The sequence below is a fragment of the Mesoplodon bidens genome, assembly GCF_964165515.1.
Source record: "Mesoplodon bidens genome assembly, chromosome: 2".
In the NCBI taxonomy this organism is placed as follows: domain Eukaryota; kingdom Metazoa; phylum Chordata; class Mammalia; order Artiodactyla; family Ziphiidae; genus Mesoplodon; species Mesoplodon bidens.
In genome coordinates, this window is record NC_138177.1 from 148,025,156 (window position 1) to 148,042,218 (window position 17,063).

The 17,063-nt window shown below is 40.4% G+C and overlaps 1 protein-coding gene across 2 annotated transcripts in view; it reads left to right on the forward strand.

Annotated features, from left to right (window-relative positions):
• EFCAB14 (EF-hand calcium binding domain 14) overlaps window positions 1-15,766 on the forward strand; it is a 38,109-nt gene extending 22,343 nt beyond the window's left edge. The window contains exons 5-11 of one of the 2 annotated variants that reach the window (XM_081226605.1): window positions 597-707; window positions 3,065-3,169; window positions 4,208-4,399; window positions 6,062-6,148; window positions 8,542-8,656; window positions 9,705-9,830; window positions 12,316-15,766. In XM_081226605.1, coding sequence (XP_081082731.1) covers window positions 597-707; window positions 3,065-3,169; window positions 4,208-4,399; window positions 6,062-6,148; window positions 8,542-8,656; window positions 9,705-9,830; window positions 12,316-12,491 — 912 coding nt within the window. In that variant the 3' untranslated portion in view covers window positions 12,492-15,766. The remainder of the gene's footprint in view (window positions 1-596; window positions 708-3,064; window positions 3,170-4,207; window positions 4,400-6,061; window positions 6,149-8,541; window positions 8,657-9,704; window positions 9,831-12,315) is intronic. The other variant, XM_081226606.1, reaches the window with a different exon arrangement.
• The last annotated feature ends 1,297 nt before the right edge of the window (window positions 15,767-17,063 follow it).

The following is a 17,063-nucleotide window of genomic DNA, read 5'->3' on the forward strand; positions in this document are numbered from 1 at the left end:
AGGCTTGTACGTCAATGTTCATAGCAGCTTTATTTGTAATAGTCAAATGTTGAAAACAACCTAAAACCTAAAACACCATCAACAGGTCAAGGTGATGTATCTGTAGAAGGGAATGCTACTCCACAACATGCTGAGTAGCTACAATATGCATAAATCTCAGAATAATTATGCTGCATGAAAGAAGCCATACCAAAAAAAAAAAAAAGTACATGCTCACTCACTGTTCTATTTATGTAAAATTCCAGGATATATATGAGTATGAGTATGGATATGAGTATGGATAGACAGATAGATAGTGACACATATATATATAGTGATAGAAAGTGGATCAGTGGTTGCCTGGGAACAGGGATGGAAGAATTACAAGGAGGCATGAGGAAACTTGGGGGTGATGGATGTTTATTATCTTGATTGTGGTAATGGTTTCACAGGTATGTGTGTGTGTGTGTGTGTGTGTGTATATATATATGTAAAAACTTATCAAGTTATACATTTTAAATACATAAAGTTTATTGTTTCTCAGTTATATCTTAATAAAGTTATTAAAAAATTTTAAAAAGGAAAAAACACTGACCCTACTACATGTTTCTGTTCAGAGTGTAGCTTCCATTGGCAATACTTTAAACAGCGTCCATCTTGCTGTGGAGGCAATACAGAAGACTGTGGACGAACACAAGAAAACCATGGAGTTACTGCAGAGTGATATGGTACGGAAATCTACAAATGCTACAGAGTGTCAGCATACTCCTGCCTACCCTTTTCTGTGTAATCTTGTGGTGCCAACTCTCCATTTACCTAAACAGGCCCCACAGGCACCTTTTTAAAAGATAAAACAAGCAGTGTTGATTGATTTTACTACAATCTATAAATTGAGGTAGATAGGATTAAAAGCTGAGTCTTTTGCAAACGTGGTAGAGGAGATACAGCACTAAGACACTGTCCTTAGAGTTGAATGGGTAGGAAGGAAAATGGAAAAGAAGGAAAGGGGAGTGGGGAAGTGTCTTATTTATTGCTACATAACAAATCACCCTAAGACTTAGTGGCTTAAAACAACAGTTTATTATTTCTCACTGTTCTGTGGATCAGGAGTTTGGGCAGGGCTGTTAGACTGGGAATGATTAGAGGCAAAGCAAAGAGGAGCTCCAGAGGATGAAAGGCCATCTTGGGTGTTCCAGCTTCAGCCAGTCTCGCAGTCGAATACAACCACGTGTGTGACCTCATCCTATACCACAGGGAACAGGAAGCCACCCCACCCCCACTGAGCCCAGTCAACCCACAGAAACATGAGAAATAATAAACGTTTTAAGCCACAAAGTTTGGGCATGATTCTTTTTTTTTTTTTAAGATTTTTTTTTTTTTGATGCGGACTGTTTTAAAAGTCTTTATTGAATTTGTTACAATATTCCTTCTGTTTTATGCCTTGGTTTTTGGGCGGCGAGGCATGTGGGATCCTAGCTCCCCAACCAGGGATCAAACCCTCACCCCCTGCACTGGAAGGCGAAGTCTTAACCACTGGACCGCCAGGGAAGTCCCTGGGGATGATTTATTTTACAGCAACAGATAACTGAGACAGAAGCAAACCCCTGCAGTGCTCAGGAATTGTTTTCAAACATTGCTTAATGCTGTGCAGATGTAAGCTGTCTGCAGTCATTCAGAGGCCTTAATTAATCTCCTAATGGATACTCAGCTCCATGAAAGATTTATGAAGGGTGAAAAAGGATGGCACAGCCCTCGCTGTCCTGCTGGAGAGATGAGTTATACATATATGAAATCAGGACAGTACAAGGCACACAGAAGTTCCCTAGCTTCTCCACCAAGTTCTAGATCTGCCCTACATGCTCTTTTCAAGCGTTGGAGTTTCAAGTTTAAACTGGGCAGTTTGTGCCAAGGAGACCTGGGCTATATTAGAGCTCTAGAAAGGAGGGTTTTTCATTTTCTTCAGAACAAATACTCCTCACTTTTATTTAGTGGGGCTGACCCAGAGGAAAAAGCCTTGATCTAGGTATCCAGACACCGTGGATTCTAATTCCAACTCTGCCACTGAGTAACTGTGTGATCCATAATAATAAAGACTTCTCTAACTCAACAGTTCTTTTATTTTTATTATTATTATTATTATTATTATTATTATTATTATTATTTTAATAGCTTGAGCATTTTCTCAAAGTAATTGTTTTCTAAAATACTTTTTACTAACTCAAAAATTCATACTTTATAGAACCATGGGTTTTTTTCTTTTTTTTCTCATCCTCTCCTCCTTTTCTCTTTATTGTCACCATTTGTCTCCTATAAAAGCAGAGTTGACAAATGTCTAGGATTTCAGATTTCAAGGAAAACAATTTATTTTGACCAGTTGCATCCTGTTATCATTAAATGTGCATCTTTTAAACTTCCATGGTTGCCAGTGGTAATCCTCCTACTGAATAAGCCATACAAAGTTTTTCCATTAGAGGGAAAAGTGTATATAAGCATGTTATACTTCAGTCGCCACCAGGAGAGACTTGAGCAGTGGGAAGGGGATGAGAAAGGAAGGGTTACCCTCATAACTCTTGGCACGTGCTGTACAAACTGAAAAACTAACAATGTGCATGGTTGGTTACTGTGCTCAGTGCCCAAAGCCAGTGGTTCCTTGGCTTGCTGTTCTTTGAATGTATAAATCTCTTTAGTCCTGGGGAAACAATGACACTAACCGGGTTCAGACTGAGTTGGTCCTGGGAGATACAGTGGTTGTATAGTTTCTCTGGGAGTACAGGTGACAGGGAGAGGAGGCCTGGTTTCTAGGGAGTTCATTCCATTCAGAGACTGAGAAACAGAGGACCTCAGTTCCCTGATGCAGTCTGGGTGCTGCTGATCCAGTCCAGGCTTTAGGCTGGGGATCCCCAGAAGTACCTGGTGCCCTCAGGCCTAGCACAGGATTGGTCATACCAAGGCTCCTGGGAAATAATTGTTGATTAATCTGTGGATGCCACCTGTGAGAAGCTAGAATGTTCCAGGACCGTCCCTTATGGATAAGTAGACTTAGTTATTACTTATTGCCTATACCAACCTTCATTCCTGTTCACAGAATCAGCATGCCTTACAGGAAACCAGTGGAAGCAACCAGATCATTCCATCACCTTCAGCTACATCTGAACTTGACAGTAAAACCCACAGTGAGAATTTGAAACAGGTACTTTTGTCTCTGGCTTGACTCCCTGTGACCCGTGAACTCTGGAGGCGGCCTGAGTAGTGTAGGCTCCATGTTGCGATCCCTGAGCAGGCATCTCGTGCATACGTTTGCCTGCCTGAGAGCTGGGGGGGGGGGGGGCGCGGGGGGGCTCTGTCAGGGAGCTAACGTGCTGCCTGTGTCTTCCTTGGTAGTCTGCTTTTTCTCCCTGCATGTCGATCAATGGAGTAAATTCCTTTTCACATCTTGAAAGTTATAAAGTGACCAGATTATCCTGAAACTGTTTTTGAACAGTTTTTGAATAACAATCTGGGCAAGTTAAAGATGGATGGATAGCAGATTAATTCAAAGTGATGGCTGTTTGGGGTCACAGTAAATACTAAGAACATTAGAAAGCATATCCTTGAAAATCAAGGTTTTCTAAAGACCAGAGGAGGGAAAAGGATGAGTTCAGAATCACATTAAAAAGAATAAAAGAAATCTTCACTGAGAAGAATTCCTGTCGTGAGTTTAATGCCCTTTAAAGCCTATAATCATCATTCCTTTCTAAATAACAATCAGTACTGGAGAATGTCAAAAATAATTGAATCTTGTACTAAATAATGTACTACCTGTTATGGTTTTGCTACATGAGCCAATTCAGCAATTGGTATTGTTTCTACGGTAGTTTTGTTCTGACAAATTAGGTTAATGAGCGTTTCAGTCAATAACCCAGCAGGCTTTCTCACCAGCAGGTGAGGTAAACATTGGGAAATCAATTCCCAAGCTCTCAGCTTTCTGGGACCAGAGAGTGAATCATGTTGGTAGTCTCTTCCCTCTCTCCCCCTCCTGTCTAACTGATGTCAGACAATTCCAGAGGGAGTAAACTGGGAGCAGTTCAGAGTGGAGGGACAAAACAGAGACTGACGATCAATGGTCAAGAGCAGGAAAAGGAGTTTACTTCAATAAGTTGACATAATAATGGTTGTTCAGTGCTGCTGGCCTGCTTGTCTAGTACATGTCTTTAGCTGGATTCCACAACTTGATTTATTTCCACTCCAGGATATCCTGTACCTCCACAACTTTTTAGAGGAGGTAAACAGTGCCCTAGTGGGGTACCAGAGAGAGAATGATCTTAAACTCAAGGGGATGAATGAGACAGTCAGTAATCTTACCCAGAGAGTCAACTTGATAGAAAGAGATCTGGTTGCTATGAGCAAGGTAGAAAAGCAAGCGAACCTGTCCTTCAGCATGGTAAGCCTCTTCACGTCTTTTGTGACATGTTCTGTGTTGCAGTGTGTTTTGTCTGTACATGGATGACATTCCACAACCTTTTCAGACCACGACTTCTAGGATACTTGAGAGGCTCCACGTTTGTGTTATGCTTAATCCTTGTCTCCTTTAATCCTTACACTAGCTGTGTGATGTGAATGGCACAGACGATGTCAGTCCTGATTTGGAAGGGAGATGTAGAGAGATTCAGTTGCTTGCCAAGGCCTCACCACAAGTAGTTGGCAGAGATGACAAGCTTCCTTTTATGTTACCAGTGACTCATCTGGTAGGGAAGCTCTGGCACGTATTTCCAAGGGAGGTCTTCTTGATCTTTACTTTTTTAATTTATTAAGGGTGGGAACAATGACAGTGACAATAACTAGAGAATCTTTTGTCATTTCCTTAAGCCCAGACTCGGCCTTCAGACTTGTCCTGTTTCATGGGCATATGAGAGGGATCCCCTTGCAGATAATGTCAGGAAAGCTATTTAAGAGAAATCAGTCAGACCAGCTCCTCCCCTTAAGAGATCATTGAGTCTATCCTCTCATTTTACATAAGAGGAACCTGAATGACGTACTAAGTCACTGATGCTGACAGACTGTATGGTTTACTGGTTTTCGTGTTATTGCAAATAAGATGTGGTGGTTGTTTCTTTTAATCACCTTTCACATATACATTGTTCTAGGATCCACGTGGGTTATTTTTTAATAGCTGCAAGCCCCACTCTTAAAGATTTCGTACAGCAAAGATATAGGCATATAGAAATGGAAACCAAATACAGGAGACTGTATAAATTATATAAGTCAAGTAACTGTATAAATTGTATAAATTTATAAATTGTATAAATCAAGTAACTACCAAAGCTGGAAGCAAGTCTACAAGTAAAGTCAAGCTCTGGCACATAGGAAGCAGCCTCTGAACTGGCTCTGCTACAGTGGAGCCCTGGCAAGTTGCCCGGCCTTGGCTTTGAGGGTAAAGAGGACCTGCTCCTCTTCCTCCTTTACAGGGGTGTGTAATTTACTACAAAGCTGTGAAGATTAAAGGAGCCTCATTTTTAAAAGCCTTTTTGAACTTAGCTAAACTGAGTACGGTAGAGGCTAGGAACTTTGGATGATTTGATGAGTATTAGGTCTTGAAGGTTGGTTTTCAAGGCTTATAGTGAAAACTCACCAGCCCCAAGACTCTCCATACCGTCCCTCCCCTCCTCACCCTATTTTTTTCCAGAAGAGGAAATTGCCAATAGTGCCATCTGTCCTACTGTTTCTTCCAGCAGCATCATACCCAGCATGGTTTTGGGTAGAAGTCCTCTCGCCTTTTATACGTCAAAGTTTTAAAGTTTATGATGGAAACTAGAAGCACCAGTTTCAGCTTTGTCTCTCTGAGGCCTTTCTCCCTCTCTCCTCTCATTCTCCTGCTGGTTTTCTGTTGAAAATGTTCTGAGACCCTTTATTTATTTTTAATTTTTATTGGAGTATAGTTGATTTACAACGTTGTGTTGGTTTCAGGTGTACAGCATAGTGAAGCAGTTGTATATCGAGACCCTTTAAATAAGTTTGGCCAGTTTGTTTTTAAAATGCTGGATGTTGTTTAAGTTTTAATGTTTTCCTTTAATCTTCTCTTGTTTTGTTCCTTTTACCCTTTAAGATGAATGATAGAGCTGCCACTCTGAAGAGGGAGTCTTTGCATCAAGTGACCAACAGAACAGAGTCAGTAAAATCCCAGAGCATAAAGGTAAGTAATAGGAGGCTTTCTCTGAAGTAAGAATAAATGCATGAGCACCTGCTTCTTTCTCAAAGGAGCACTTTGGTCTTTTTTTGAAACTTCAAGACAAAGTAATTAGTAAATTAGTATATTGGTAAATAAGCAAATACTTTATCAGGAGCCTGCCCTTTGCCCAGCTCTTTGCTAGGAGCTGGTGTGACCACTGTGAGCAGGGTAGACATGTGACACCTATTCTGGTGGAGCTCGAAGTCCCTCAGCCAGAAGATCATTAACGCATAACTGAGCAGATAATCACCGAGTATGATAAGTGCTACAAAGGAAAGGTATAGGGTATAACAGTGCTAACAGAGAACAGGAGGACTTCCCTAAGGAAGTGACTTTTAAGCTAAGACAGTAGTTATCTGTACTAATGATGAGAGGCATAGATAATCTAAAAATGGTGTCTAAACTAAAAATTATTTCTTATTTTTAAAATTACAGACTCTTGCGGGGTGGAATGGGGAAAAGAAAGACTGCAGTCTCAGTACATACATAGTCCCTTTAAGCTTCAGCCAGTTCCCTTCACCTTGTACCTTCCCTTTTTTTGTTCTTCCCAGACACATTGTCAAGATAAGACAAGTAGTCTGTGATGTGCTTTGTTATCCCAGGAAAGAAAGTTTGTTTTCAGCATTCTCTGTGATTAGAGTACTGTTTAATATTATAAGATCTTGGCTAAAATAAAGGAAAAGCCAGAAAGATTGTGACTGAGTGACTAGATGCACATTGCATTCGATGAGCTCAAGGATGGGGTTCACAGGAAATGAACTTGGAAATGAACCATATGTCAGGCAGTTTTCAATGTAATGCTTTGCATCTAGACTTGTTTTGTATTGTCTGGATAAAAATCACATATTAAGATTTTAGTGCTTTATAAGCTAGGCTTTTGTTGAGTTTTCTAACTGCTGCTACCCAAAAAAACATTTATCTTCACCTAGAGAATGACAAGAAAAATTTAAGACCCAGATAAAAATGTTCAAGCACAAAAAAAGTAACGGGTGGTTACTATTGGAAAATAGTAGTGATTTCAGCAACAGTTCAGATTTTGACAGTAAATATCAGAATAAAATAGAGCTAGTACACATTTTTGCCTGAATTTTTTGGCTTTACTTTCTGACACTTTGTGTTTTTAACTCTTACCCCAATGTATTAGTCCCTCTGTCCTACCTCATCTAAGTGTCCAAAAGAAATGTAATTTCTCCTTGGCATAAATTATTCAAGCATTTAGGACCTAGTTTTAGCTATATACATCCATATTTTAGCTCCCTAAATAAACTAAGAGTGATCTACTGTACAGTAACTTAGGGTAGAATAAGGATAGGAGAGAAATAAGTAAATATATATTGAATAAAAGAAATGTGTGACGGTCGATATTCTAACTAAACATGGGCTCAGGACCTTTCACACTAGCCTACGCAGTTAGAAACTGACCTCACAGAAACCAGACTTCTCTCTTTTTATAATTAATTGTATTTTTTATATGCCACTGTGTCATCTGGGAATGAGGCAGGGTAGGGGAAAAAATTTTTTTAAAGATACAAGTAAGGCCTCGAATTAGAAATATTATAGCTCCCTGATCAGCTTGGTACTTTGTGACCACCTAGAGGGGTGGGATAGGGAGGGTGGGAGGGAGGGAGACGCAAGAGGGAAAAGATATGGGGATATATGTATATGTATAGCGGATTCACTTTGTTATAAAGCAGAAACTGACACACCATTGTAAAGCAATTATACTCCAATAAAGATGTTAAAAAATAAATAAATGAATGAAGAACAGTAAAAAAAAAAAAAAAAAGAAATAGTATAGCTCCCTTATGTTCCTAACAGTTCCTGCCACCAGTTGAATCATTACCATGGTGGCAGAAAAGGAAGGTCAGGGGGAATACTTGTGGTTTGGTTGCTTTTTTTTTTTTTAAGGTGATAAGAGCATAAAACTGCCTAAAGCGATCTAGTCACAGGGTGAAGTAAGCTATTCAGGAAAATTATGTAGTTAGTGTGAAATAGTACCTAGAAAACAATATCCTACCCATTTAGGAAATGGGTATCACAACAACACCTGAGCAAGTGTATGTTTCCTTTACTGCTGACACATGCTTGCCTTCCCCATCCGCCAAATGCACACAGTGAATCAGATCATCTGTAGCATAATGTTCCCTTGATGGCCTAGGCTCAAATCCAGCCAGGCCCTGATCAACACTGAGTACTGAAGATATCTCTAGTAATTGTTGACTCATTCCTTCATTGCCTTCAGAGGAAGCCTACTTGGGGTCAAGCACTACAGGCTAAATAGGCTTTGGATATATCATGAAGAATCAGATGAGGTCTTCCTTCCGCCTTAAACCTTCTGTGATCTTTGTTTTGGACAGAAAGAAGATAGTTCAGATTCTCAGGTATCCAAGCTCAGAGAGAAACTGCAGCTGATCAGTGCTCTCACAAACAAACCTGAGAGCAGCAGGCCGCCTCCAGAGACTGCCAATGAAGGTGAGATATTCAGGGTTGGCTTCTGAATATTTCACGCAGGCTTGGGCAGCTCGCCTCCCACACAGAGTGGGGAAAGGTGTTCCAGCAGGACTGATGACACTGAGTGAATGATGCCTGAGTGCACTGAGATGAAGCTGCTACACTTTGCTTTCATTTAGAAAAAGCCCATTTTGCACATGATTTGTACTCCAGTCTATTAAGGGAAAAATGGGTAATGTTTAGCTGGAAATAGACTTCTCCATGCTGTCTGCATCCAATTATAGGCAAAAACATTACTGTCATAGCATGTGTTAAACCAGCCCTAAATGTTGTTTACGGGAGTCTTCATTTCTGTAAATGCATAAAAATTTACTTAAAAATAAATATTAGTCCTTCTGAAAAGCCATTAACAAATAACAATGGGGTCATTGGGTTGGAAGGGCCTTTGGCTTTAGTCAGGGACATAACCTAATCGATACTAGCAGGTGCATCAACTGCTGCTGGTGCTGCTCTATGAGGATGTAACCACGGCATTATATTATGTTGGTTTTGACCCCTACTCTCCCACAAGTATTTTTCATTTTGGGGAAAGCAATACAACTTCTCTTACTCTCTTTTAAGTGAGAGACAAAGTACAGTGAGAGGCCTTGTCCTAACACTGTGCTACATAATCGTATGTTAGCACTCTTTCAGCACCAGCTGGTCTGGTGGCACATACCCCCAGATCGGGCTCATAGCACAGCTCCTAGGATGTCAAATACCCAATGCTTTTCTCACTTGCAGCTTGAACTCTCAACCTCTAAACATGTGGAATGCTAACTTGTACTATAAGAGCATCCAGTGGGACCACGGCTTCAAACCTTAATGTTACATAATATTGATTGATCTTCACTTATCTGCAAAACATCTCAATTCGTATCTTTTACTTCATGTAGTCACTATGCTACTTAATTCTCAGCTGTTTCTCTTAAATTAAGTACATATGAATTTGCCCTAAAAGGTTAGGACCTTCAATACTGGTTTAATTTGGTGTCACATTAGTAATCTAAAACTGTATTGTTTGTTACAGAGCAAGTTCAGAGTTTCACATCAAAGCCATCAGCATTGCCAAAATTCCCACGGTCTCTTGGAGGCCAGATTGAGAAAGCTGCCCAGCTAAGGCCTGTCTCCCTACCAGGAATTTCTAGCATCGAAGGTAAATTTTTATACTATGGAGTGATAGAGGAAATGCTCAAAGTTATAACTTTCTGACTTTTTTAACTTGTAAGATAAAGAATGATACCTAACATGGATTGAGCACTTCCTATAGGCCAGATACTTGATATGCATTATATCATATAATCCTGATAACAATCCTGGGACCGTCAATATTCATGTATTATACCCATTTTACTGATAGGGAAACTACCTACGTCCACATAGCAAATAATTGATTGAGGCAAAATTCACACCAAGGCAGTTTGACGCTGAAGTTTGCACTCTTAACCACACTGCACTATATTATCTCTCTATGAATGTTTTTTAGAGTCTTCATTCATTCAATGAGTGCCTAGTTAGGCCCAGTGTAAGCAGTACGAATACAGTATAAGAAGCATTCTCACTTTCTTCATGGATATAACAGTCTAGTGGAGAAGACAAGCAAGCAAACACAATACTGAGAGATTAGCAAAATAAAGTAAAAGTTGACCCTGTTTGACAGAGCCCTCCGAAAATGAGGAGTCCTTTGGCTGAAAATAGCAAGAAAAACTTTAGTAGGAAGCATATGATTCACAGAGAAATGTGCTTGCCTTGCTTCCAACAGTGTGTGTTCCATCCCTTTTCGTGGTGTTTGGTCTCCTGTTTTTGCACTTGGTAACTGCCTGAAAAATCACCCATTCCTGTCACCCTGTCTCTGCCCAGCTCTTCACCTCAGTTTAGATACCTTTCCACCAGAAAACATTTTCTTACCTCCCAGGACTGGATTATGCTCCTCCTATGTATGCACTCATAATATCTTACATTTGCACGTGTCACTCCATTGTAATTTCCTGGGGACCTATAACATTTAACTTCACTCCCAGCCCCTAGCCTAGTGCCTGGTACATGTGAATATTTGTTAAGTGAATGAGTTGTCTACAGGCTACAATTAATGCTTTTAAAGCATAGAAGGCTTAAATTTATATTGTCATTTAAATGCAATTACTTTTTTCCCTGTCCCCAATTTTTTTTTTTCCTGTTTTCTGGAGAGACAAGAAAGTGTTAAGTTGTGTTTATTGGCAACACAAGTTGCCTCCTCCTACTCTTCATTATTACATCAAGAATTGATGAGAATAAAAGGAGGAAAGACTGTTAGAGCAGATTAAGAAATAGCCAATTTAACATTTATTCTTTAATCCCTAACGGAGACCTTACACACTTTTGAATGACTACATTTTATAAATGACCTGAGGTATCAATCAGATTTTTGTTTGAATACTGCTATAGAGTACATAGCATGCTCTATAAACTCATGCCCCATGTACACACACACAAACATTTTCCAGCTAGCCACTTGGTGGCAGGCATTGGGAACAAGTGTCTCACTGCTTTTCTGACTTCTCGGAGAGCTTTTGAGACTTTATTTAGCTGCTTTGTTGGGGCTGTCTTAGGACTAAAAGTAGGGACTTACCCAAAAAGCTTGTCTACAAAATTGCTTGACAGTACTGTCCTCTGGTATTAGAGACTGAATCCACTAAGTCATTCAGTGGGGACACATCCAAGCCCTTTTTAGACGTTGTGTAAACAATCGGCCCTCCTAGGTATTTATTATAGGGCCCTCTCTTGGGTCGGGGAGGGGGTCAGTCTCCAAGAGAGAACAGTTACACCCTGTTATCCCCCTGCCCCCACCCCTGGCAACCACTAATCTCTCCACCACTGTCTCTTTGGATTTGCCTATTCTGGGTGTTTCATATAAGTGGAATCATAATACGTGGTCTTATGTATGCTTCTTTCTTTCAATATGCTCCTTTCACTTACCGTAATGTTTTCAAGGTTGGCATGCATGTTGTGGCGTGCAGCAATATTTCATTCCTTTTTATGATTGAATAATATTACATCCTACGGATATACTGCATTTTGTTTATCCTTTCATTAGTTGAGGGACATTTATTTGGGTTGTTTCCACTTTTTGACTCTTAGGAACAATGAAGCTATGAACATACGTATACAACTTTTTGTGTAGACAACATGTTTTCATTTCTCTTGAGTATATACCCTAGGAGTGGAATGGCTGGGTTACATAGTAACTGTTGAACTAACAATATGCCATACGTAGTCTGTTTTATAGGCTATCAGAGCTCCTATCAGTTAGCTCTTTAGGCTTCTACAGTCCTTTCCACCCCTTCAACGTAAGAATAAAATCTGGAAAATCTAAAAGAAAGGCCCTGAACAGAGAGAAAGCCAGTCCATTCACTTCTCCTGTGATTATCTGTCACTGATTCTATTTTGGGACGATAGTGCCTTACAGAGTTCCTCTCATTCTTAAAGGGAGAATTAGTCTTTCAGATTTAGTGAGATCTTAAACTTTACCTTTTGGGAACAAAGTCTGCAAAGTAGCTTTTCTTTCAGTGCTTAAAATTCTGTTGAGACTACTTTTTAAACTGTTAGCTAAATTTAGTTATATGTATAGACATATACATTTTTTTGTAATTCCTTTTTAACAGATCTTCAGGATTTATTCCATAAGACTGGGCAGGATGTGGATGGGAAGCTGACCTACCAGGAAATCTGGGACTCCTTACATTCTGCTGTGCCAGAACCAGAGCGTTTGAGGGAGTTTGATTCTGATGGAGACGGAAGATACTCATTCCTGGAGCTAAGAGTAGCTTTAGGTGTCTAGCCTCATCAGGCTTATTTTAGAAATGGATGTATGCCCTGGACTACCTAATTCCTACTCAGCTAACAGAAACAACCCTTCTACCTACCCATCAATCCTCCAGTCCTCCAAACTACAGTAGCAGACACATTGCCACCTTTTAACTTGTTTGAAAAAGCTATGTAAAAGTTATTTTTTTATAAAAGACCATTTTACTTATAATATGATATTCAGATATCTATGATTTCCTTAAACCAGTAGGATCTTAATTTTAAAATTGCCAGAAAAAAAGTCAAGCCCTCTTTTTTCTCTTTCCTTTTTTTTTTTGAGGGGAGGAGACCTTATCTTTTAAAACTGGAAAATGTGTATATAGAGAGAATAAGCCACCTTTTATATTTCGCATAAATTTGCCTTAAATTAGCTGCACTTTATACAGACTCAGAAAATGTCTTTCCTTTAACAGATAGACCTTTTCTGTTTGTAAATATTTAAACTGAAAGAGTTGTCCATATTTTGTGGGAAGTAGGAAGAATGGTTTGAAACAGGACATGAACAAATGACTTGCTGTTAAAAAATGCTAATCTGATCTGGTAGCAGCTTGAAGCTGTGTCCCCATCTCCTTAAGACATGGGGTTTGGCCTGGTGCTGGGGGAGTAGATCTAGGGAGTGGACACTGTGGGGACGGTGCTGCCTCCAGCCTCAGGATTCTGGCTCTTTGGTCTATCCTCTCAGCTCCTCCCAACCTGTGAGCCAGAGAAGTCTTGTTTGGGGATTTTCTCTCTTTTAATCCTGTTTCAGGGTTTATGAGCATAAACAGTTATCCAGTGGGAGCTCCCTTTCCTCGCTGAGTGAACTAGATTATCTTCCCCCACGCACCCATTCAAGTCGACCTTTAAGCCGTAACTGACTTTCGCCTCTGATACTGTCTCCATTCTGAACGGCAGGGCTGCAGTCCTTCGGCCACTGTCTCAGCCTGGCTACTCAGGAACTATAGAGGAAAGCTCTGCCTCTAATTTTGATCCAGGAAACTTCTTGAGATTTTACCTGGGGCCTAACCAAGAACCTAATGTTCTTCTGTGGGCTGACTAAGGCCCAAAAGGTTGTGAAATGAAACACCTGAAATCATATTAGGTTTCCTTACAATTACAGTTCAGAAATAGCTAGAGGCTTTCTGTCCAGAGGATGCCAAACATGGCAGGCAGGCCTAGGGTGGGGGGCTTCACGTGATGGCAGCAAATCTAATACAAGCAAGTGCGGTACTTCTCCCATTAAATACTTCTGTAGCCCTGCTACTAAAGGTCCCTGAACTGGAAGGAATTATTCCTCCATGTCACCTCTGTGTGTGCTGTGTTGATCTTAGAAGCAATCTTCAGGCAACACAAAAGGAAAACTGCAAAACTTAACTGTGCTGTAGGCCAAGTCAGGGAGAAACTAGAGAAGCTTTCAGACTTCTTTAGTAAAGCTCGTTTCCATTTTAACTTTGTCCAAGTTGCCCTGTTAGCCATGGATGCAGTGGAGCACCCTTAAGTATTTAAGGGCTGTTTTTTTTTCTTTATATGATGTTCAGCTCGGTGTTGGCTAACCTTGGGGTTTTTTTCTAGAAATATTAAAATTTAGTTAAAGTAGGATGAAGTCTTTTCCCATGAATGTGTCTGCTTACCTCATTATGGCTTATGCTTCTCACTCTATTTCTCTCTCTCAAACAATTCCTTTGCCTACCTATGCTATTTTACTTTCTTGGAAAGGTTTAAATATAGTATAAAATTAGCCTGGCACTTTAGGTAACTTGAAGATAACTTACTCTTCTGGCTGCCTTTCATGCCCCCCCCTTTTAATATATATACCCTTGCAGATTTTGTAACAACCAAATAAAATTCTAGCAATAAACTGAATTATACCGCTATATTTATATGTACTGTACCATAAATAGTATGTCTGTACCTGGAAGGTATTTTTTTGAGAACTGATTTATATGAAGTGTACTTGAGGGTAATGTAGCTTGTCCTTTTTAGTTTCAAATTCTTATTCATAGGCAAATACTTTGAGGACACCTTAACTCTTCGTATATACTTTTCTTTTGCATCAGCTGTGCTTTTTAGTTTAGCCTCCATTCTTCCCACCTGAAGCTTGTCCGCCACCTACCATCATCCCTGAGCCAGCTGGATGGTTCCATCCTCTCCCCACCAGATTTGGCAGAGGTGTTCCTGCTGCACCCTCAGACCCGTGAGTACCCTTGCCACACCGCCTGGGAAAGTGCCATATCTCCCAGGCAGAACTAGGACATCTTGAACTCCTTTGTTCTAAGTTAAGCATATTCATTGGCTTAAAAAAAGAATTCTCATAAGCCTATATCATTCAGTATTAATTTGGGATTTTTATTTGAAAGTTGTCTTAATTTATCCAACCTATGACTTGTGTCGATCTGTAATCAAGCCTCACCTACCACACCTCAGCCCTGAGAGGAAGGCTAGGTAGTAGTAGTGAGTTTGGTTTTGGTTTTCGTTTCAAATGCTTTTACCTTTGCACTCCGGCAGCTCCTCCTGCTGCTTTCCTGAGTTACCCAAAGCATGTCTTCTTGGTCCTGTTTTTCTTTCGCCTTCTATCTGGTATAATGTTTACCTAGAGCGCCTCCCCCATAAATCAGAGAGGCAATGTATTATAGGAAGAGAAGAACCAAAAGAAGAGAGAACCTGGCTTAGGGATGACTGTAGTGTCGTCTTAAAGGCCGAGAAGGGCCTGGCTCTTAGGATTGTGTCTGATACAGCACAGCTGAAGAGTGGACACCCTTCACCTGCAGCTGGTTTCTTTCCCTTCCTTTGGCATTCCCCCTCACATTATATCTCTGGACGTAACCACGTCTGCGTGCCCCCGCGCCCCCCATGTTGGTCTTGCCGGTCACAGTTGAAGATTTTGACTGTGATGGGCCCATACTCCTATGGCCTGCTGTTGAGTTGTTTTTAGTAACAGCTTTTGTTTGCTACACCTCATTGGCTTGCTTACCAACGCCAGTTTGATATGGTCCCCTCTTTCATATCCAAACCAGAACACATTTGGGTATTCCTGAGACTTTATAGAGCGTGTACTGTTTGTTATACGAACCTAACCTACCTTGTTGTTTTCTCATATTAAGAAATGTAAATCTACTTTCCTTAAGTGGAGCTATTTTGGTAATGTTTAAGCAATTTTGGTTCTGTTTAGGGAGGGAATTCAAGATTTCCATCACTTGATTTGGGCTTTGCTAATTTAATATCAGTAATAAAACAATTTTAATTTAAATAAAACATTTCTTTTTTCTCTCACTGTGTCTGTGATTAAAGGCTCACCCCCCCATCCCCCCAATTACTAAGAAAAAAATCTGCTTTGATCCCTATTTTTATGGACTCCTTCCTCCTTTTGAATGCAAAGCCTAACAGATGGTGGACAGAAAGTAACGCTGAAGAATCTGCCTAAAGATCCGCCCAATTTGGCCTGAAGAAATGAAGGCTGTTTTGGCATGTGCAGGGTGGGAAGGGAGCAGGATGAGGGAATAGTGAACCCCTGCCTCTGTATCAACCAGAGAAGTTCCACTTACGCCTGTTTTCTATTTTGAGATTCATTATAAGAGCATGTTTACAAGAAATATTCCAATGTCTTTGGAAAAAAAGAAGGAAAAAGGCTTGAAATCCATTTCAAGATAAGGGGTCATATAGGGAGGGGCTGGGCTTTTATCACACACAGGAAAAAAAAATTTTAATAGCTCTACATGACCGCTAGATTCTGGGGTTGCACACACACACACACACACACACACACAATCTGGGTGGCCTTTCCTCTCAGGAGGAAAAAAGCTTAGCTCATTTACAAATATGGTAAGATGATTTTCTCATTTCCAAAGTGAAAGGGAAAATTTTATATCCTGGAGCAGAGCTGGGTTTCCTTGTCTTTGAACTGGGACCAAATAGCCAGTATTATCTTTGTCTCTCCTTTTAGAATAGTTTCCAGAAGGTACAAAAATTAATATTTGCACACAGTGGATCTTAACTTTGGGAGAGGCCGTGAATCCCCTTGAGAAAGATTAAAATATATATATATATATACATTTTTTAGTAGGTTCATTGACCAGCCCTTCCCCCAAGCCAATCCTTGAACCAAGTTAATTACACCCCCGTACACAATAAATCATTTTCCAAGTGTCTTCAAACAAGACATCATTAGGGAATGGACACCATGGTATATGGTGGGAAAATCAGGAAATTTGATGCTAGACAGACATAAATTTGAGACCTTGCTCTGCAACATAAAAATGATACGGCAGGGGCTTCCCTGGTGGCACAGTGGTTAAGAATCTGCCTGCCAATGCAGGGGACACGGGTTCGAGCCCTGGTCTGGGAAGATCCCACATGCCGCGGAGCAACTAAGCCCGTGCGCCACAACTACTGAGCCTGCGCATCTGGAGCCTGTGCTCCGCAACAGGAGAGGCCGCGACAGTGAGAGGCCCGCGCACCACGATGAAGAGTGGCCCCCGCTCGCCGCAACTAGAGAAAGCCCTCGCACAGAAACGAAGACCCAACACAGCCATAAATAAATAAATAAATAAATAAATAATAAATTAAAAAA